General features: G+C 43.2%; 1 protein-coding gene across 12 annotated transcripts in view; it reads left to right on the top strand.

Moving 5' to 3' along the window:
* The window catches only part of PICALM (phosphatidylinositol binding clathrin assembly protein), a 129357-nt gene that overhangs the window by 60562 nt on the left and 45757 nt on the right, over positions 1-23038 (top strand). For 8 of the 12 annotated variants that reach the window (XM_030558762.1, XM_030558743.1, XM_030558738.1 and 5 more), the window contains 4 exons: positions 120-256; positions 7932-8032; positions 19752-19904; positions 22283-22363. In XM_030558762.1, coding sequence (XP_030414622.1) covers positions 120-256; positions 7932-8032; positions 19752-19904; positions 22283-22363 — 472 coding nt within the window. The remainder of the gene's footprint in view (positions 1-119; positions 257-7931; positions 8033-19751; positions 19905-22282; positions 22364-23038) is intronic. The other 4 variants (XM_030558836.1, XM_030558825.1, XM_030558815.1 and 1 more) reach the window with 2 other exon arrangements.

The raw sequence follows: 23038 nt of genomic DNA, 5'->3' as shown, positions 1-23038 counted from the left end.
ATTGTATGAAATAAGTAAAGAGAATTTTTTAGAGTTTTGGTTGTGTTTTTTTTTACTTCAGAAGCCATATAAACAAACCTTGTTTCTGGATTTCTTATGCCAGCTCACTTTCCCAACAGGAACAACGTCTAAAAGAACTTGCAAAGAAACCTCATACCTCTTTAACAACAGCAGCCTCTCCTGTGTCTACTGCAGCGGGAAGCATAATGACCACCCCAGCCATTGATATTTTTTCCACCCCCAGCTCTTCGAACAGGTATTTTTCAGTAGTTATTCTTCAGTTATTAGTTATCTCCAGCTGAAGTCATCCAGCTGCACTGCCATTGTGTGTTAGAAAAATTTACTGTTACCTAGAATCTATCCATAAGTGATTTTTGATAGATATTTCAATGAGAACATCCCATTCATATAAGCATGACATGTCGAAATAGTTTTTCCTCCTCCCTGTTGAGATTAATTTGATAACAAGCTGTTTAATGACCCTTGTGATTCTTCTTGTTAATCTAAATGCCAGTTATGCTCAGCACATGTACTCCCTGCCCTCAAGGACCTTACTAAATAGATTGGCAAAGGTCAGATATAAATTCTCATGGATGGGTCCAGAGGATGGTGCTTAATTAATCTCTCGTCTGTGTTTTTTAAATGGGTTACTGATAGGGGTGACCATTAGTGGGTGTTTCAGAAGAGAATCTGAGGACAGGAGTTTGAATGAAGAGGGGGCAAGTGCCACTAAGGTAAAGGAGCTATGCCAGTTCTGTCACAGAGAATTGCTTACTGCTTGTCCTGGTCTCCCATACCAATGGTTCCTGCTGTTCAGTTCTGGGCTTAGTTTATAAAAATACTATCAGGCCTGGTTTACACTACAAAGTTAGATGGACATAAGGCAGCTTATGTCAACCTAATTATATCAGTGTACAAACTACAGCCTTCCTCCTGCTGATGTAAGTGCCCTATTAAAGCGACATAACTCCATCTCCACAAGAGGTGTAGGGCTCAGGGTGACGCAGTGTCCATATAGACACTGCTGGTTACTTACTTTGACTGTCATTCTTGTCAAGAAGGCCAATCACAGTCAGGCTGTCACCCTGGGGCTCCAGCTAGAGACCAGCTGCACCCCACCCTCACCTGGGGCTCCAGGCTTCCAGCTGATGTGCTGCCCGGGTTCTCTGCTTGGATCCTGGGGGGCAGCCTGGCTCCCCGCTGGACTACTGCTTGGGCTCCCTGCTCCAAGCCAGGCTGCTGCCCAGGTTCCTGGCGAGGATCTGAGAACCAAGGGTGGGGGGCAGCCGTTCTCCCGCTGGGCAGCTGTGCATGGAGCTGAGAGCCTGGGCTTTTGGATACGCCCTTCCCCCTTTGAAGAATGTGCATAACCGATAGAAGGAGGGTATCGTGGACATGAATCACTGCAGTAATTACTGTGGTGACCTAAGATAGGTCGGTTTACGTTTGTAGTGTAGACAAGCCCATAGTCATACAAAATAGTGCCATATTGTGCAGGGACTTGGTCAGGATTTGAACCCAAAGAATGTTTAACCATTGCTGTGGGATTCACAGAGGAACATGCACATTTCCTCTCTTCTCTCTTTGCTGTTCTTCAAAAACTGTTTGCACTCTGGTAGGCTTTATTTCCCACTAGATGACAAATATAGGAAATGATTTATAGGACACCAACTGTTTAACAAGTATCTGAATCAAATAACACATTCAGAATTAGAGAAATGAGCAGCTGGTGTTAGTAACCAGAAGTCATGAGGGTAAAAACAGAAGAGTATATGGCATCTGAGTTGCTTCCTTGATAAAGGACAAAGCGTTTAAAATGATCAGATATAATTCTGTTTGTTGGATATCTGTTTGTTAATCTCACTGATGGTTATCTGAAACCCAAGCTTTGGCAAAGCTACTTTAGCAGCCAGAAAAGTTACATTATAGACAGACATCATTTGCAGATGAAAAGTTCATAAGTGTTTTAATCTATTCTAGCCTGATTTAGTTTTTTTCAAAATATGTGTTACAAAATACAATTCTGCTGACCCTCTCTCTCATTGCTGAGATCAAGTATTTCAATAACATACCTTGAGTAGTAGTCTTATGAGTCAGATTTTATTTTCCTTTTTTCTTAATGTTCTCTCATTTCCTTTTTTTTTCTTTTCTTTTCTTTTTGGTTAAGCGAGAGTAGTAGAGTGGATCCCAGCAGTGCCAATGTACTGAGAGGCTGACAAAGGATCCTAAAGAGTTTTCTAATTAATATCTTCACTTATGGCCAAACGCATGTCTGTCTTCAGATAGGAATGATGCATATCTTTGGGCACTAAGATTTTGGGTTGCTTAGTAGGCATCATAGTTCTATTTCTGCTGATCTACAGGACCCACTAATGCTGCACTTCAGCGTGCATTGAAGAGGACATACTGATGTAACTTAGGGTATCCCATTAAAATTGAGCAATAATTATAAAATGAGCCAGTTCACAAGAAGTTGGATTAATTAAAAAAACAAGCCTCTTATCGGAAAACTAAGAGTTGCGTTTATCTGGACATTTATATCACTTAAGTATACTTTTATCGTTATATACAAGCTGTAACACAGGTTGCAGTGCTTCCAGATCCAAATGAACAGCATCTAGAAATGCTGTATTCTTTTTTGAGTATATGTCCCTGCTATGGATGCTCCACCATAGGATGCTCATGTGCCTGTGAGTTCTTGATCAGAAATTGCAAAGCAGTGTCTGCAGGCCCGCACCCTCATGCTCCCATAGAAGGGCCTGGAGAGAGGTGTGGACCTGCCACCACTCAGTTCCTTCTCACCCACCTGTGGCTTGAAACATAGCATTCAGTGTCTGCTGTTTTCACAGTTTCCTGCCTTTCACTTACTGTGCATGTCTTATTATTCCCTTCTTTCTTGTTTTAGTTATTTAGTTCATTTGTTGTTCTCTGGTATTTCAGCACAGTTGTGCTTTAAAAAGGAGTTTCCCAGCTCATTTATTTTGTTGAACCTTTGCTTTAGTACTCTGATGTTCAGGGCTATGCTGTGAAGACACCAGGGTTCAAGCCCTGTTAGAGTTGTCTCAGGTCTTCTCCCCATAGCAATAGGCATTCCAACTGTTTCTGGTGTGCTGGAGACACCCATGTGCTGTCAAAGTGCAAGGTCTGTATGGAATTCAAAGGCAGGTCTTGAAAGGATAGATGTGCTAGGTTGAAGCTCCTCCTGATGTAGTGCTCCCTAGCTCCAGTGTGGGGCCTGCTTCCCCTTCTCCCCCATACATCAGCTTCAACATGTCAGGCCACTCCAGTGACTGTAAGAGCCCCAACAACAGTTCCATGAGTAAAGACTTGGAAGAGAGGCTTCTTTTTCTTTTCTGTCAGGCAACCAAAGAAAAGGGGTTGGTTGCCCCATAAATCTGATTCCCAAGAGATCTCGCTGAAATTGATACCAAGGCATCAGTACTGCCTAAGTAGCTAGGATCAGATGTCTACCAGGCAGCACAAAGTACCTACCTCAATACTTCCTGACACATCTAGGCACCAAGATGTGCACACAGCATTTCTACGGGAGCACTGATGTCATCCTCATCTCAGAGCCAAAAAGAGCACTCAGACTGGTGTCACTGTATATGGTACCCAAGAGGCCATCTCCTGATTGGTACTGATCCCTGTTCCAGGCCCCAGTACCAGCTGTATCAGGCTACCATAGTCCTCCAGCATTCTAGATTTCTCTCCCCAGGAGACTATATTATATCAGAGGAACTGGAGTCTCCTCTCTTAAGAAGCTCCACAAGACCCCCACCCCTCCCCAGTACTGCTTTGACATCTGCAGCCTGAACCCCTCATTTGACTAGGATCAGAACCCCTACCCTGGGTACTAACACCAATGCTAGAAGCCCCCTCTTCAGCCCAGAGGAGAAGATTTTCTGACTCTGAAGTATCAGTACAGGGCTCTTTGATACTGTACCAGCATACTCCTCTAAGCTCTTATACTGAAGAGGACTTTTCAGAGCCCACTAGACATTCTAGACTTAGCCGTTGTAAATACACTTAGGGACATTTTCCCTGCTCAGTGGGCTTACTGGAACTCCTGCGGACACTTTCAAGAGCAGCTTTAAAGGGTACCAGCCAAAAAGAGAACTCAACACCTGCTACTACCACATCACTATCTGACAGACTATTCTCCAGCACAATCTACTCCTTTGGTACTGAGAGATGCAAGATGAATGAACATCACAGATTGAGGAAAACTCACCCCCATCAGCCAAGTTCTCTTCCTCCATGATGGTAATACCACCACTTTTTTCTTTTATGCTGGTGACTTTAGGGCCTTCCAGGGCCTAATGAAACACAAGGCGGAATCCCTCCAGATCCTGTTAGAAGAGGTCAGGATTCTCAACACTCCCTGGTGGATATTTTAAATATCACCCTCCTCTCCTCCCAAGAAAAGATGGCTCTACCAGTCAGTAAGGTTATACGTGTGTTGCCGACAGGTACTTTATGGAAAACACTTGCAGTCTATCTAGCAGGTCTCCAGAATATGATTGCAGCCTCCCTGAGCAGGAACTTCCATTAGGACCACGAAAGGGAACTCAGCAACTGTCTTCCGCAGCATCCGCCAAACCTGGGGTCTCCTAGAAGAAGGCCTATTTGCTACCCTAGTCAACACAAAATGTCACCTTCTCTGCTCCAAAGGAGGATACTGCTGGGATATGCCCTGAGAACCCTGTGGCCCCATACCCTGTGATATGCTTACCTGCAAAAGGAAGGAGTGAGGATTATCCTCATAGCACAGTACTGGCCAAGACAATTGTGATACTCAAATCTCTTTCACACCTCTTCCGTGCCTCTCCATCTTCCCCTCAGGAGAGATCTACTGTCATAAAACTTGAATCCTTCCCCCCTCCTCACCCTGTCCCTGAATCTGTGAGCATGGTGTTTCTCAGGCGTAGAGTAAACCTGTTATATCTAGCAGGAAACCTACTACTCGCAAAACTTACCTTCAGAGTTTGAAACACCTCCATTCCTGGTACTCTCTTTACTTTTCTCAAGCATCAGACACTCCACTCCCCAAGATCCTAGACTACCTGTTGGATTTGAAGAGACAAGGTCTATCAGTTAGCTCAGTCAAAGTACATTTGGCCGCTATCATAGCCTTCCACTCAGTTCCTTCCATGACCAGATTCCTTAAGGGCTCTCACCACTTATTTCCTCCTGTTTGGAACCCGGCCCCCCAATGGCATCTAAATTTGGTTCTTGATGCTCTGTGGAAACCCGCCTTCAAACCGATGGCTACCTGCTCTCTCCTCCTCCCCCTCAGACTTCATTCCTTATAACCGTCACTTAGACTAGATGAATGGGAGAAATCGGTGCTCTCATGACAGAACCACCATTCACTACCTTCTGCAGACGTAAAGTTACCCTACATCTCCATCCTGGTTTTCTCCCCAAGGTCTCTTTGGAATACCATATTAATCAGGAAACCCATCTACCAATATTCTATCCAATGCTTCATGCCTCCAGGGATGAAACTAGCCTATATACACTAACTAGATGTTAGGAGGACATCGTGCCTTCCACCTTTACAGATCCAAGACTTTCAGCAGCTCTCCCAGACTATCTCTGCCTTTTGCGGAGAGGATGAAGGGATAACTAATTTTCACACACAGACTGTATAAAGTGAGTCTCAGTTTGCATCTTTAACATGCTTTGAGACTGCTGGAATACAACTCTTGAGTGACAGCACACTTCACTAACACTAAGGCCTCGTCCAGACTAGGGGAGGAAAATCGATCTTAGATATGCAACTTCAGCTACGTGAATAACGTAGCTGAAGTCGAATATCTAAGATCGAATTACTCACCCGTCCAAACAGCGCGGGATCGATGTCCGCGGCTCTCCGTGTCGATTCCGGAACTCCATTTGGGTTGATGGAGTTCCGGAATCGATGTAAGCGCACTCGGGGATCGATATATCGCGTCTACACTAGACGCGATATATCGATCCCCGAGCAATCGATTTTAACCCGCCGATACGGCGGGGTAGTCTGGACGTGGGCTTAGTCCATGTCTATAGCCCTTTCAAAAAGTTATCTGTAGCAGATATGTGCAAGTCTGCAACTTGGTCCTCCATCCTTGTTTCTCAAGCATTACGCTGTCTTACCTGCTTCCAGAACTGAAACAACAGTTGGTGCAGTCCTCTGAACTGTGTTGCGCCTGCCTCCTTAGCGCCCAGCTCCACGTTAAGTTACTATTGGGGAGTCTCCTACAGTGCAGCGCCCATAGAGACATAAACTCAAGGGAGAAGTTACTTACTGTACAGTGACTTGAGTTTGAGCTATTTTGTTCCTATGGACTCGACCTCTTGCCCTCCTTCCCCTCTGCTGCAGAGTATCTGGCTTTGGGCTTGGGAAGAACTGAGTGGTGGCGGGTCCACACTTGCCTATTTGACTTCATGTGGGAGCACGAGGAACTGCTCTGCACAGGCCCATGGGCTCTGCTTTGCAATCTCCAGTTGAGAGCACACTGGTGCGCATGCATCCTACGATGGAACACCCACAGGGACAAAGCATCTCAAAATGCAAATTAGTGTGCAGGTAAAGAATCTCTTCTTCCAGCTCATTACATACTTAATGCATATTACTTTATCTGAAATCCAGGCAAAAGAGCATAGAAAAGAATTTTTCTGTGGTTTACTATATGTTATGCATTGTCTATATTTGTCACTTTTCTCCCATAATCTATAGATAGAAATAATAGAAGTCCTCTTCTCTCTCTCACTTCAAAAAATTACCCCAATTAGAATTCTGTGAGTAGAGTTTCGATTAGAGCAGAAGCTTCCCTGAATTTCAATTAGGAACCCCTGCTATCCTAATCTACTTACTCTGAGAAGTCATCAGATACTACAGTGATGGGCACCAGTAGAGAAGTTGGATTAACCTTTTCACTTAGACAGTATTGCCAGCATAACTTGGATTTAAGTGGTTTTGTGCACTGGGTTTAAAAGTATTTATTATTCTGTCTCCTATATTGCTGGTGATTAAAGGAGACTTTAACTCTTGATGTACTGTATATAAAAATATGATTAGGAGCTTGATGGACACACTGCTCCAGAGTTTTGAAGAAATGTATTATAACTGTAAAATCTTATGAACTTAAGAGGGCTCATTGAAATGTTTTTTCCTCTCCATTGTTTGAAAGATACTTGACATCTTAAATACAATTGCTGTAATGACTTATGTGCTTTTCTCCCCATTTCCATGTGTTAACCAAGGAAATATTTCCTCTTCCCCTCAATGAGTTTTGGGGCTTGACACTTCTTGGGGTTTGAATCTGTTTCCAATGGAGAGGTAAATATATTTACCCTTTTTGATGCATCAGCATTACTGATGACAGTACAGCTCTGGCCAATGTTTAAAAAACTTCAAAAGTTCTAAAGAAGTTTATCAGCATTATAGTCATTGAGCCAAGTTCTCAACTGTACTCAATAAATGATGATGTAGCAGAGGAGTGGTCATAGAGGAGCCATTTGTAGTTCAGTTTGGGACAATTTCTGTGTCAAAGTTGGATTTCCTGGCACAGTTTAGAACTGCCACTTGCTACCAGTAGCCCCTATGAGGTCACTTTGTGAACTGGGCATCACTGAAGTGCAGGCATGCTCTGGCCACACTTGGACATCAGGGTCTGAGGAGAGTGTGAGAAATCAGTAGGCTATACCCACGAGGCTTATGGTTGCTATGTGCTGATGGATTGGCACAGAGGGGCTTTAGCATGGCAGAGAATTGAGTTTGCTATGTTTACAATCCAGAGATATTCCCCATCAAATTAAAAACAGACTGCTATAGTTGTGTCCCTTTACTGTTAAGTGAATCTGTTCATAATAGTTGAAAATGCTGCCTTGTATTGAAAACTATTTGATACAGTTCAAACAGTTGTCCTAATTTGTCTCTGTAGCACATCAAAGCTGCCAAATGATCTACTTGATTTGCAGCCAACCTTTCATCCATCTGTACATCCTATATCCACTGGGCCACAAGTAGGAGGTACATGGGGAGGTAAGAATTCTAAATTGGATCATGCTTCTAATTGCTGTATAGCCACTCTCCCATCAGTGATATTCTCCATAGTGTAGACTATCCTTGTTAAAATAGGGAAACTCTCTGAAATCTTAAATGAATTCAGCAAGGACAAATGTAAGCGCTATATGAGAGGGAAGGATCAAACAGACACAGGTGCAAACTAGAGCAGGGGTTCTCATAGTTCATTGCATCACAATCCACTTCTTACAACGCCTTCTGGTCCCCTGGAGAGGGGACCAAAGCCTGAGCCACCCAGCTCTGGGCAGGGGGCCAAAGGGGAAATCCAAGGGCTTCAGCCCTAGGCAGGAGGTCTGTAACCTCAGCCCTGCCATCCAGGGCTGAAGCCCTCAGCCCTGGGCAGTGGGGCTCGGGCTTCTGGTTTGGCCCCAGGCCCCAGCAAGTCTAACGCCAGCCCTGGTGGCGCCATCAAAATTCGCGACTCAGTTTGAGAATCACTGAACTAGCGGGATGCAGATCATACTGAATGGTTTGGGGGCTTAGGATGAAAGGGAGCTATTGGTAAAATAATTTAGTATGACAAATTGTACTGTAATGCTTTGTTCAGTGCATCCAGCAATCCAGAGATTGCAAAACTACTTCATCCACAGCTGGAAGGAATCTTCCAACTAGTTGTCAACCACTTTCTTGGTGCCATATATCCCAATATGAGACACATTTGGATTTGAGTACAGAATTTTAAAATGGATGTATTTGAAATAGTGCAGAAAAGAGCAATACAATTATTTAAAATATTTTAAACTAAGATCTGTGAGAAAAGCTTGAGTTGGGCATCTTCTCTAGAGAGAGAAGGCTGAAAGTAGACAGGGTGGCCTATAACAACATAAAACAAGGATGCAGATTGGGCAGGGAATACAAACCACAGAGACACAGGTTTAAGAGTGCAGCAGAGAATTTTGGTTGAATATTAACAGAACGTTTTACTGAATCATAGAAGATGAGGGTTGGAGAAGACCTCAGGAGGTCACCTAATCCAACCCCCAGCTCAAAGCAGGACCCACCTCAACTAAATCATCCCAGCCAGGGCTTTGTCAAGCTGGATCTTAAAAACCTCTAAGGATGGAGATTCCACCACCTTCCTAGGTAACCCATTCCAGTGCTTCCCCACACTCCTAGGAGAGTTAGGAAATGGAAAAAAATGCATGGGACTTTGTTGAACCATTTTGACTGAAGCTAATGAAGATAAGAATTGACTGCTCTCTCTCAGGTTTGGTTTAAGAATAGTAAAATTATCCTGTCATGTTGCATGGGGTGGTCTGGATGATCCATTAGACCAGGGGTCTGCAACCTTTCAGAAGTGGTGTGCCAAGTCTTCATTTATTCACTCAGATTTAAGGTTTTGCATGCCAGTAATAGCGTTTTAAGGTTTAAAAGGTGTCTTTCTATAAGTCTATAATATATAACTAAACTATTGTTGTACATAAAGAAAATAAGGTTTTTTAAATATTTAAGAAGTTTCATTTAGAACTAAATTAAAATGCAGACCCCTCCTCTGGACCGGTGGCCAGGACCCAGACAGTGTGAGTGCCACTGAAAATCAGCTTGTGTGCCGTCTTTGCCACGCATGCCATAGGTTGCCTACCCCTGCATTAGACAGAAGTCTTTTCTGATGCAGATTGTGTTGTAAACCTGTGTATGTCAAATTTGGCTTTTCTTACGGGTAGCCAACAACATTCCACAAGGCAATTCAACAGATTAAACCATTTTCCTTCAAGAGTATTCAGACCTTGGATGTTTAGGAACCTGGTATTAGCATATTTAAATATTTCTTGGCTTGCCCCAGCCTTTCAGGTTTTTTGCCTATTACTTAAGAGTGTTCTAGGATTTTGCAGATAATGGTGAAAAATGTAATTGATATATAGGATCACTGTTGTAATTGTGGGTATCAGTAGAGCACTAGAAACTTCAAGGAAGGGGTGTATTTTTTTTATCTTTGTACATAAAGGTGTTGGATTTAGTAAAATGGTGAACTAACTGAGGTCACATTTCAATTCCAGATTTTGTAGACATAAAATGATCTGATAAATATATACATTACCTTTCCAAATGAGCCCTGAGTGCTAAACTCCCATTTGGATTTGAGAAAAGAACTTGGTTTCAAACCAGGCATTAGAATACTTTACTTAAATACTTTTGGATTAATGAAAATATAGGCATTGGAACAGTATTGTTTCCTGGGTTTTCTTTAACAGGATGAAATCACTCAACATCTTATCTCATTCTTCATTTTTGTCAGCTTCGGCCTGCTTCAACTAATGTTTCTACCAGAAAGAGTAAATTTTCATAAGACACATTGTGTGTATGTTACCTGCTATTCTCTGTGGGCATGTATGTGTGCACATTCTGTATAACCTTGACAATTAACATTTGCGTGTAGGAAAGCTTTGCACACATTTCCAGATAATGCATGGTAGTTCTACTACTGAAAAGATGTTGTGCCTTATTTAAGTTTCAAGATTTCAGGCTTTCACAAGGACTTCTAAAAGTTTTTTGCTTCATTCTCCAGTGCTTCATCAGATGTGGTGATTTCAAAAACAGGATAATTAATCTGTTTTTCCTTTAATACCACACACTACTGAGCAAAGCATCTTCCTCAGAAAGAGAGTGAGTGGAGGGCCTGTCAAGCTATATGTTGAAATTTGCATGCCTAGGATGAGTCAGAATTTAGAAATGGAAAAAAACTATTAGCTGCTTTTACTGGTCTCCTTAGTTCTTGTATGACTTTCTAGTACTTTGACTAGTCCAATTTTAAATGTCACAGGCAAAAGGGATTAATACCACTTCCTCACAAAAACCACATAAGCTAATATCTCACTATTTCAGCATTCCTGAAATTCAGCCTAAATTTCTCTTCTAGTAAGAGCCCCTAATAGCCGTTCCAGACTGTTCTATCTGCATAAGTGTGAACCCCTTTTTAAATACTTGTAGAGATCATATCAGTCGCTACAAAGGTTTCAGGATTGGCTGGTGCTAAATTGTTTTGGATTATGGGCTTGAAAATTCTTTGTGTTTTTGTTGCTTTGCATTTCATCCAAATATCTAAGCAGTGTTACAAAAGTTAATGCTGAACACTTATGTCAGGTAGGTAAGAAGTATTTTCTTCTTCGAGTAGTGTACCTATGGGTGCTCCACTGTAGGTGTGTCTGCACCCCTGCACCTCTGATTGGAGATTTTAGGTAGCAGTGTCCATTTGGCCCACGTACCTGCTCTTCCTGCTGCTTGCCCTTCCTTGAGGCTATCTAGCACTGCGTGGGCCAACTACCCGCAGTTCCTTCTCAGCCCCTCTTGGCCTGAGATAGTGAGTAGCAATCTGGTTCACTTACCTCACGTTCCATTATAGTTGATAGTGTTTAGTTTTATTGCTTCTTATAGAGTTTTGCTTTTGTAGCATTTCTAGAGCTTCCATTTTTACTTTTCCAAGCACAACAAAAAAGGTTTTTTCCTATTTCCCTGTCCCTGTCTCTTCCCCCACGTCCCCTTGGTTTGGGGCATTGCCCCCTGCAAGGGGAATGCCCAGCCCCACTAGTTTTAAATGGTGCCTCTCTTGTAGGGAGGCAATACTGGTTACAGACAGACACTGCTGCTGTGTCCGGTGCCTTGGAAAGGCTCACATTCTGCAGCAGTGCACCTTCTGCCAGCAATTGAAGGCTAGATCCCAAAAGAACTGAGAGTTAAAGTTGAAACGCCTCCTTATGGAGGGTGCTCTTAAACTCACATCTAACCCCTGTGTCAAATACCTCCACGGCGAAGATCATCCCCAGAGCCTTCAAATTCTAGGGAGGAAGAACCACAGAGAAAATCATCTGACTCCCCTTTCAGAGCCTCCAAAAAGAGGGCTGCAAACCTTCAAGCTGAGCTCCTGACCAGCCAGAGGAGATCCCCAGTGCCACTGGTCACCTTGGCACCCACAGCTCCAAAACACAATACCTAGAAGACCCTTGGGTACGAGTTCTGCCATAATGCCATAAAACTTGAAGGGCACAGGCTCTGAAGTGGCAGCACTGTCTGCCAAAGATAACAGCAGAGACCCTACTGCCTCTGCAAAATCAGCACTAATGAAGAAATCCTTGACTCCGACCGCCTCAAAGCAATCCTCATTGGACTGGGTTCTCGTAAAAGATCATCGGTACAGATGAATCAGCACCGGGAACATCTGATGGTAGTTTGCAACGATGGTATTGCAGGAATTTCACTTTTCTAGGGATATCATGATCGTGGAGATGCCAGAGTTCCTACTACTCAGTGCCAGAGCTCTGGTACTGAGCATGTCTTGCTCCTCAGAATGACTAGTGGCTCTGGAGCATTCGCCTCCAGCTTTCTTATCAGTCCCACCCTATTCCAGTGAGGAATCAGACAGTGACCAAAATGACAGTGTCTCTGGCCTCACACAATGTCCCATCATTACAACAACCAGGACCCTCCCACCCGCACTCTGATCCCCAACCCTCCTGGTATGGCCACCTATGAGTGCCACTACCCATGCCTTTTCCTCCACCCTAATGGCCATACTGGGACCCGTGGGCACCATACTTCTCAGGCATCTAGCGTCTCCTACAGCCTCTGAACTCCAGATTCTCAGGAGCAAACTTTTGAGTAGCAGGAGGCCGGACTACAAGAGGAGACTACACCACCGACAAATATCTTCTTCTCACTAGCTGAGGTGGTAATGCCTTCTCTGCCATTACTGGCCAATGATAACAATTTTTTTCAGGATTGTTGCTGACACATTACAAATTTCTCTCCAAGAGACACCCACCACAAATTGCTGGACATATTGCATACCTCCTCCTCTTCAAGAATTGCCCTCCCAGTCAACGAGATGCTTTTAGATCCTGCCAAGATTGTCTGGCAGACACTAGCCTCTATTGTGTTGACATGTAAAAGGGCGGACAAGGAGTATTGTGTGCCCCTTGAAGAGGCAGACTTTATTTTTTATATATACTTTCAGCCTACCTCTATTGCTGTAGATGCCAATAACTTGCGAGGAAAGCAGCAGCATGCTAAATAAACCTCATATGATAGAGACTGGAAAAGGCTATGCTTATTTGGAAGGAAGGCATACTACATGAATTATGGGGAACTCAACACCTTTATTGACCACTTGCCAGAAGCACGAGAACAGTTTAAAGCCATCATCCATGAGAGCTAGCTGGTAGCAAGAACAGTGCTACCGATCACACTGGATGCCTTGGTACAGTGGCCAACTCATTTTTGATGGCGGTGGTAATGAGACAGGCTTCGTGGTCTCATCTCTCATGGCTGCCAAAGGAAGTAAAGACAATGGTTGAGGACCTCTTTCAAAGGCTCCAGACTCTTCGCTTTGCTGACCAGACTGACGCATCCCTTCACTTGAAAGAATTCAAGTTGTTATGCTGCGCTCTCTAGGAATCTACGCACTGGAACAGAAAAGAAAATCAAGTTCTCAAGCATCTCTCAGAGCCCACCCACTCCAGACCCCTCCTCCTCCATTCCTCCCCACCAGCAATGCTACGAGCCACAATGCAAGAGACCTCAAATGCAAAATGGGTAACAGCTTCCCAATCCTCAACATCTCAGCCCTCGACCTCAAACACCAGTTTTGATGCCTTGGTCGAGACCCCGAGCAACCACTCTTTACAACAACTGCAACATGCAGAGTTCCGCATCCCTTCAGATGTCGCATAGCTCTCTTCCTCCAGAATTGGGAAGAAAATCACTTCAGACAAATGGGTCTTGATGATCATTTCCAAGGGTTACTCAATCCACTTTACCTCTCTCTCCCTGTCCCTCTTCAGGGACGTTAGGTCAGGATCACCTGCTGTGCCCAGGGACCATAGGAACCAGTCCCTATTCACCCCAGAGGTAAAGGTTTTATTCCAAATATTTCCTAATCCCAAAGAAAAAAGGAAGTTGGAGACCCGTATTAGATCTAAGAGCACTAAACAGATATGTGAAGGTGTAAAGATTCAAGATAATCACACTAACAGCTATTATTTCATCTCTGGAGCAGGGAGATTGGTCCTTGGCCCTCAACTTACAGTATGCCTACTTCTCTATTGCAGTCCTTCTGTCCAATAGAAGTTACCTCAGATTTACCTTGGTGCAGGACCACTACCAGTACAGAGCCCTTTTATTTGGCCTCTTGTCTGCACACAGGGTATTCTCCAAGGTTCTCTCCATCATAGTGGCGCATCTACGAACATTAGTTATCATCATTTACCCATATCTGGACGACTGCCTTCTTAAGACTTGTTCCTTCAAAGACTCCCTACAAGCCACCGAAGGGAATACGCAACATATTTGCGCAACTTGGTTTACAATTTAATACCCAGAAATCAGCCACACCAGTACAGTGTTTGGAGCTTACAGGGGGCTGAACTCAACACAGTGCAAGTGAGAGCGTTCCTCCCATGGCAGATTCAACACGTTGACCAGTCTCTGATATGCTGGTGAGCCCACCTAAAGCATCACTGAGTTCAGGGCAATGGTCCGCCACAGAAGTTGTGCTCTACATCAACCTTTTGGATTTAAGAGCTGTCAGAAATGCCTGTGCAAACTTCCTTCCATTCATCGGGATACTCTCATGAAGATCATTACAGACAACATAAACATAGCGTGCATGCTTTACATAAATTGTCAAGAGGCACCAGATCACCCATCCCTTTTTACAGAAGCACTAAACCTCTGTAATTGGTGCAGTCACCGCAGTGTACTCATACCAGCTGCTTATTTGCCAGGGGTACAAAATATAACAGCAGACAGTCTTAGCTAAAATTTCTCATGCGGCCACAAATGGGAAATGAACCCAACAGTGCTCCACAACATATTTGGTCGTTGGGGAACCCCAACAATAGATCTGTTTGCTACTTACCAGAACAAGAAATGTCCCTGCTATTGCTCCAGAGCCGGATTGGGGAAACAGTCCCTAGGAGACACTTTCCTCCTTCAGTGGGGCAGAGAACTGCCATACACTTTTCCTTCATTCTCTCTGCTGTTGAAGGTCTGGTTGAAGATAAGGCAGGAAAAAGCAAGAGTTACACTGATTGCTCCCACCTGGCTGTGACAAATGTGGTACCCATACCTGAGACAGCTAGCAATGTGGCCTCCAGTTCCTTTACAATCCATTCCTCATCTATTCTCCCAGAATGATAGATCTATAACCCCAACTTACAGATCCTTCAGCTCCAGACTTGGCTCCTTTGTGGTTCCAACACAGAGAGCTGATGCTCCGAGGAGGTGAAGGAAGTGTTACTACACAGTAGGAAATCGACTCATCGTGCTTACCTACATCGTACTTACTTGGGGGCAATTCCAATCAAGTTGCTCCGACATCTTCCTCCCTCCCTTGATCCTAGACTATATACTAGATCTCCAAAAGGACTGGTCTCTCTCTTGGATCACTCAGAGTACATCTTGTGGCGATAATGGCCTTCTACCAGCAGGTGGATGGATATTCTTTATTCGCCCATCCAAGAACACACACATTCCTTAAGAGCATGGGAAACCTCTTTCCACATACCAGATGCACCACTCCAATATAGGACCTCAGTTTAGTTCTAAAGACTTAACTAGACTATCCTTTGAACCTATGGGCAACTGGCACTCTTCTACACCTGTCAATGAAGACATCACCTCAGCACGACAAATAGGGAAAATTGCAGCATTGATGGCGCACCCAGCCTTCACAGTCTTCTTTAAAGATAGTGGCACTCTGAGACTGTACCTGAAGTTCCTGCGCAAGGTGGCCTCATTCTTCAACATGAACCAACTCATCCACCTCCCTACCTTTTCCCCAAAACCACACTACAGTGACAGGGAGGCATTACTACATATGCTTGATGTTAGGAGAGCCATAGCATTTTATTTGGATAGGACAAAGTGCTTTAGGAAATCTACTGAAATCTTCCTCTTCGTTGCGGATAGATCCAAGGTCTCCACAGTATCAGCTCAAAGGCTCTCCAGACGGGTCTTGAACTGCATTAACTATTATTGTGCCCATTACCTGCTACCTCCATCAGGAATTCACATACACTCCATGAGATCCATTTCCACCTCAGTCACATTGTGCAGCCCAGAAATCTGCACAGCTGCAAATGGGCCTATGATCATACTTTTACCGAACACTATGTGATTACTTGAGACTTCTGTTACCATCTTTGGCTCCACAATATTATCATCAATAATAGACTCTACTCTGAAGCCCCAGCCCCCCATATAGGATACAGCTGTGAAGTCACCTACAGTGGAGTGGTGATGAATCCTGGTTACATCCCTCCTGAGGTACATTGTGCATAAACTAAGATGACCCATGGGGACACTATTCGAAGAAGAGGAAGTTACTCACCTTGTGCAGTAACGATGGTTCTTCGAGGTGGATCCCTATGTGTAGTCCACAATCCACCCTCCTTCCCTCTGTGTTGGAGTTCTCAACAAAGGGTCTCTGCAGTAGAGAAGGAACTGAAGACAGTTCATCCACGCGGTACTAGTTAGCCCTGAGGCAGAGCAGGAGGGAGGGAGGGAGAGTGCATCTGCAGGCCGAATGGACGCTGTTACCTAAAATTGCCAATCAGAGGCAGAGGGGCACAGACACACCTACAGAGGAACACCCGTAGGGGGACACATCTCAAAGAACCATTGTTACTGCACAAGGTGAGTAACTTCCTTTTCCCCATTTTACAGATGGGGAAATTGAGCAGTTAAATGACTTGCCTGAGTTCATACAGCAAGTCAATGGCAGAGGCAAGATTGGAACCTGAACTATTTCCAGTCCTGTGCTCTAACCACTGCACAGCATCCCTCCCTTAGGTAAATCTCTAATGTTGGTAATATTTGTACCTAGACAATATGATAGTTTAAGGGTATATGTGGTAGTTTAAGGGTAATGGACCAGGTATAACTTGGCTTACAATGGGGCTTGAGCGCCTACATCCGTTTGGCATGTCTGAAAATTTTATTCACCAATCCATTAAGGATGTGCAGATGAATGTGCAGCCAGCTACAAGGGCATTATTATTTTGATAGTGTCTTGAGAGTCTAGTTTTCTAAACAGTTCAGAGCTGGCGGGGGGGGGGGAAGAATCAGAAGTTGACCAGCTATTCAAGAGCGGGAACATGTTGAGTCACTTAAGAGGTTTTTTTAATAACATGATAGAAGCCACTGAAAAAGTTGAGGCTTTCTTTTGTCCTTTGCTGTTGCTGAAATACTTACAGTACAGTTATTTGTGAAGAGAAGTTGGCCTGCAAAATGGAAAATGACTGACTGGGGGAGGGAGAAAAAAGTCTTAGCTCCAGTACAGGCCAGATTCTGCCTTCACTGTGCAAGCAGGGCTCCCATTGAAATAAATTGCTCCTGCTAGTGAAGGCAGAGGGCTGGACTCGACCTGTCAGGGTCCCTTCCAGTTCTATGAGATACGTATATCTCCATATGTTAAATGAGGGCTGTGCATATCCAAGGGTGGAACATGGCTTTAAGAACTGAAAATTGCTGCTAGCAAGAGAGCATGCTTCTCTGTCATGCTTCTTACGCTGAGTATGTAAGGTCCTAAATGAACCCTCTGATGAAGTTGCATTTCTTATATCAGAAGTGTAAGTACAGCAAGTCACACTAAGGGCTAGACAAAAATGGAAGTTCCTTAATTGGAATCAAGGTGGGACAGAGTGGGTAAAATCTAAAATTTTCAAAAATTAAGATCTGAGTTAAAAAAATGGACAAGAGGTTTATAGCTTTTTACTAGTGTTTTGACAGCGTTACTCAACATTCAGGTGGGACAAACAATACTAATGCAATCTGAAACTTGGTGTTCAGGGAACAGGCACTGTTCCAATGTGTTAGGTAGCCTTTTCATTGTGCACATAAAATACTAAGAGCTCAATTGACAATACCTTTAAAGCAACATAAACTGATCAACATTTTTAAAGCTTTCTTTAGTGTTCTCTTACATCTTCTGCTTTTTTTGTCTGAATTATTTAAATAGTCAGTACATAATTGGAAAAAATGAAGTATTTGCAAACTATAAAGGTCCATACCTAGTTTTTAGTTGACTGACTTGTGTATGTTCTGTTTGTCAAGTGCCAATATGTACCTTAAGCTTCAGAAATCAAAAGGCAGAAGATGTATTTTGAAACTTCCATAAACTTGGAGTTAACCATAGTTTGTCTTAAATGTTCTATTTTCTGTTGATTACAAGGGAAAGAAATACAACCAAGACAGGACACAACTTGGAAGGGCAGGATGTCAAATGATGATCTAATTTCATTTAAACTGTTTTTATCTGCTTGTGCCAGGACTCAAATTTTCTTGTATTAGCACCCATTGCAGACGATGATTATGAAATTTTGATGTTAAAGCCTAAATTGTGGGTAAGGCACATGAGCACAGGACTTCTTATAATTCTATAATCTTATGGCATTATTTAATAGTGCTTGTCCTTTACTAAAGCACTGTTTGTCAAGCAGTTGACTAAAAACTATTTTCTTACAAGGCCTCTGAGCTATTCAACTCTTGCACTTGAACCAAACTGAATCTGGGGCAAATGCAGGTCTGTGGTTTTTTGTGTAAAATCGTCTAAGTCTGAAGCCAATTTCAAAGTATTTTTTAGATGCTAAGAAAAATTGCAGCCACAATTCTGAAGTTTCATGTTGCTCGGGGCTGAGGTGAGACAGGCTAAGTCATAGCTTTCAATCTTATACAGTATGTGTTGTGGCAAATTAATATGAATTAACTCGGATTCATGCTGAGTATATACTATTTTGCAAGTTGCATTTGAGAAACTGACAAGTCTTAGTTTGATCTGCAAGAGCTTTGGATGAAATCAGTTTGTCTCTACAGCAAAGTGTATAAGTGCCAGAAATTGAAAACTACTACTAAAAATTGCAGAATCACAACTATTATTCAGGAATTCCTGTATAGTTGTATTTAAAATAGTTAAATGCAGTTAAAAACCCAGGTCCAACTCCCACTCATTTCAGTGGGAGATCTGTGGTCTTTTACATAGAGTTGAGCCAGCAGTGACACTAACCCACCATCTGCCACCTGCTAATCAATGGGGTTGGTGCTGACTGGCTTGCCCTACTCTTTTCCTGCTTTCAGATGGGAGGGAAAAGAATACCTTATCAGCGCACCTCAGGAGGATTTGGAACTCCCTTTTGTCCATCTTTGACTTCTTTTAGCCGGATATAATCCTGTCACTGTCAAGCCTGAATCCCAGGGTGGATTTTTTATTTTTTTTTTTGGCAGGCAGCCTCAATTTTGGCTGCTGCTTCTTGAAGCAGAAGCAGCCAGTGCTGCGTTCCTACTGAGGTTATTGCTGCTTGTGTTCCAAGTAATGCGGGCGGGGGGCTTTCTTTTGTAGAAACAGGAAGCAAGTGTGGTGTTTTCAATCCTGTCCTTGCATATATTCTTTCTGGAAAATGACATGGCATTTAGAAAAAGGGTAAGGCTGTAATTTTGTCTTAGGTTTTCCTCACCGGTTTACTGGCTTACAATTCTGCCATGTAAATTATTAATTTGTATTATGGTAATGCATTGGAATCTCATTCCAGAACCAGTACCTGTTGTTCTAGATGCAGTACAGACTAAAACAGTCGCTGCCCAGAGAGGAAAACAATGTGAACTCTTAACTTTCTGCTGTTTCTAACAATTAATTCCTTACTAATTCAGTTCCCCTTTCTTCTTTATCTTACTCGCTGGCATTGCACAGATCCTTTCTCTGCTACTGCTGATGCTGTTGATGATACCATTCCAAGCCTAAATCCTTTCCTCAACAAAACTAATGATGCTGTTCATCTGTCTGTTGTATCTTCTGATGTATCTACTTTCACCTCTAGAACACCCACCCATGAAATATTTGTTGGTAATGTACCTTTTAGCTAAATAACTGCTATAAAATATTTCAGAAGTTGAATTATTTTTAATCAAGTAAATTTTTTCCCCGGAAACAAACTAAAATTTCTGTTCTTCTTTTGGTTATTGGTGTGGGCTCACTATTTCATTTTAGAACTAGATGTACTAGAAGTTATCATAGCTGTATTAAAAATCATTGCTTAAGTAGTCATTGTCAGACATTTCAAAGTTGTAGTTGAAGCATTGTTGCTCAAGTATGCTTATATAATAAAGGGCTCTAAGTATATTTAAAGACCATATTTCATAGAATTCATAGGCATGCAAGAATGAGAATGGATGAAAATGCCGCTTTTGCTTTTGTCGAATTGTCATGACCTTGTTGTAAACATGGCAGTTGAATCTGAATTTCTTTGGAGGCATGGAGTTTTTGTTTAGAAATTGTAATTGTTTAATTGTGGAGATAATATTAATATTGACATCACTGATCTAAAATATCTTGTTACTTTATTAGTTTACCATATAAATCGCCACTTACAACTTGCTACACACACACACACACACACACACACACACACACACACACACACACACACACACACACACACACACACACACACACACACACACACACACCCCGAAGCAAAAAACATTGTTGGCTGCCCCTCAGCCCTGGGCTCTCACCCCCGCCACCTGCTGCCTCTGCTCTCTCCCCCCACCACCACATGCACCCTTTGCTGCCCCAGCCTTGGGCTTTCTCTTCCCTCCCCCTCCCTCCACCACCCCAGCGCTGGGCTCTCTCCCCACCACCACCCGCACCCCCTGCTACCCCAGCCCTGGGCTCCCCCCTCCAGTGCTGACTCTGCCTTTTCCCCCCTCGCCTCCAGCTGGTCCAGCACTGGCAGGGTCGAGGTCAGTAATGGGGCTCCTGGGCTGCACCTCAGCCCAAGGTCCGTCCAACCAGAGTTCCCGCCTCCAGGGCCATCCAGGATCCCGGAGGGCAGAGCTGGGGGACCGCCCCAGCAGGGGGCTGAGGAGCCAGGACAGGGTAGTCCCAGAGAGAGCGGAGCCCCGGAGAGTGGGACATGCACACCCCGCCCTCTGTTACCCTGCTGCTTCTGGCCGCTCTGCCGCAGTCCCTGGGCAGTTTGGGCTGCTTCGCCCAGCCCTGGCTGCAGCATTGAGGGGCAGCTGCCCTACAGCAGCTCTCGGCGGTTCCGTGCGCCCCACGGGGCTGCCCCCAGCCCAAGTGTCCCCTGCTCGGAGCCCGCCCGGCCCAGCCACATGGTGTGGTGCTGCTCCCCCATGGCATGAACTGCAGAGGCCCCAGGGCGCCCCCTACACATGACATGCTGCTGCTGCCAGGGCCTGCTCTAGGCTTTTGCCGTTGGAAGCCAAAAAAAAAAAATGGCCAAAATGCCATCCTTGAAAATGTGCTGCCCCAAGCATGTGCTTGGTTTACTAGTGCCTAGGGCCAGCCCTGATTATATGGCAGTTCTTGTTTTTTAGAGCAAAGCTATTTCTGAAGACAGTCTTGACAGACTGGCAGATCTTTTATTTTCACAATAAAAATCTTTCTTGAAATTGATCTGAGGGGGAGAACCCTGGTAAGTCTATGTAAAAACCAAGTCACAACCTAGAATATATACTTATAATCAAATCATAATTCCCTGAAAACTAGGTTTTTAATACAAAAAAAGGCCCGTAGGCACTCCTTTAACTGTATTAGTACAAACAAGTTGCTACAGAGTAAACGTGATTTTAAGATAACTCCTGGTTCTTTAGATTATTTCAGTCCATTTGCTGAACCAAACCCCCTGTGGCAACAAAATATGAATTCACTGTTCAACTGTATTATTATACTTCAGGTATTAGAGAAAATGCCTCAAGATTTTTACAGAGACAGGATGGGTGAGGTAATATCTTTTTTATTGGACCAGCTTCTGTTGGTGAGAGAGAAGTGTTTGAGCCACACACAGCTTCTCTTGAGGTCCGGGAAAGGTACTCCCTGTGTTGCAGTAAAATGCAAGGTGGAACAGATTGTTTAGCATACATAGTTGGCACTTGAGGTTTTTACACTCATTTGTGTCTTCCAAAGATGTAAAGCATGACATTTGAGCTAAAAAATGTACATGTGTTTTAGTTGTCATTTTGCAACAGTGTCTTTCTCTTGATGTTCTAGATAATATAAAACTTGTTTCCATTTTTAAGGTGTTTGATATATTAGGTTGCCTCCTTTGGTTCCATTTTATGATTAGAGTATACACAAGTTTAGTTTTTTTAATCTCAGTTCAAAGTATTTGACAAACTAAATAGTATGTTTTGGTTCTTTTTTCTGTAACTCTCCCTATTCTTTCTCTGCTCTTTCTGTTCTGTGATGTGACTTACCAGATTCATTTTGTGACCCTCAAGCTTATCCTAATGCTTCCCATTTCCGCAATGAGCCCTCTACTGTAGCTGGTCTATTTGGAGGTAGGTAATGTGATATGGTTTTATCACAGACATAGCCACTTGAATTAATTTGATACGTGCCTAGAAGAGGGAAAACCTCTTGGTGCATTAGTTGACTGACAAAACTGCATTGTTTTTATACATTGGCTAAAAATTTCCAATTACTCATATTTCATTGCTTACCTTAAATGCATCATACAGATAGACAAGTGACTGACAGGACCTTATGTTTTAAATGTTTCTTTTAAGCACTAATGTGCAATAAATAACTCCTCTGTTTCAAGGACACCATTCTAATATTCTACCACTGCTTCATCCTACACTGAAAACAGCTGTGACAGCAGGCTCTAATTTTGTTTGTTCTTAAGCAGGGCCCTGTGTAAATCATGATTTCACAGAGAGCAGAGGTATTGTGAAAATGCCATTTCTTAAAAAGAATGTCTACAACAGTCTTTAAATATGAAAAAATGACCGTAGTCAATTTCAAGGATGGAATGAATCTTACAAGTTTGTGTGGAAGACTAAACTGCTGTATGCATGTGACAGAAGTAAACATTTAGTGAACTGTATGTGTTTGTGTTTGCTGCTAATTTTAGTTGCAAATTTGATTAAATATAGTTGTAAAACTCATTGTGTACAACTCTATGAAATTTAATACTTTTCCATTTACAATGTTTTCTAAAAAAAATGTATTTA

The sequence above is a fragment of the Gopherus evgoodei genome, chromosome 1 (genome assembly GCF_007399415.2).
Source record: "Gopherus evgoodei ecotype Sinaloan lineage chromosome 1, rGopEvg1_v1.p, whole genome shotgun sequence".
Taxonomy (NCBI): Eukaryota; Metazoa; Chordata; order Testudines; family Testudinidae; genus Gopherus; species Gopherus evgoodei.
The sequence above is the reverse complement of the archived record's forward strand: the minus strand, read 5'-3'. Positions and strand labels throughout refer to the sequence as shown.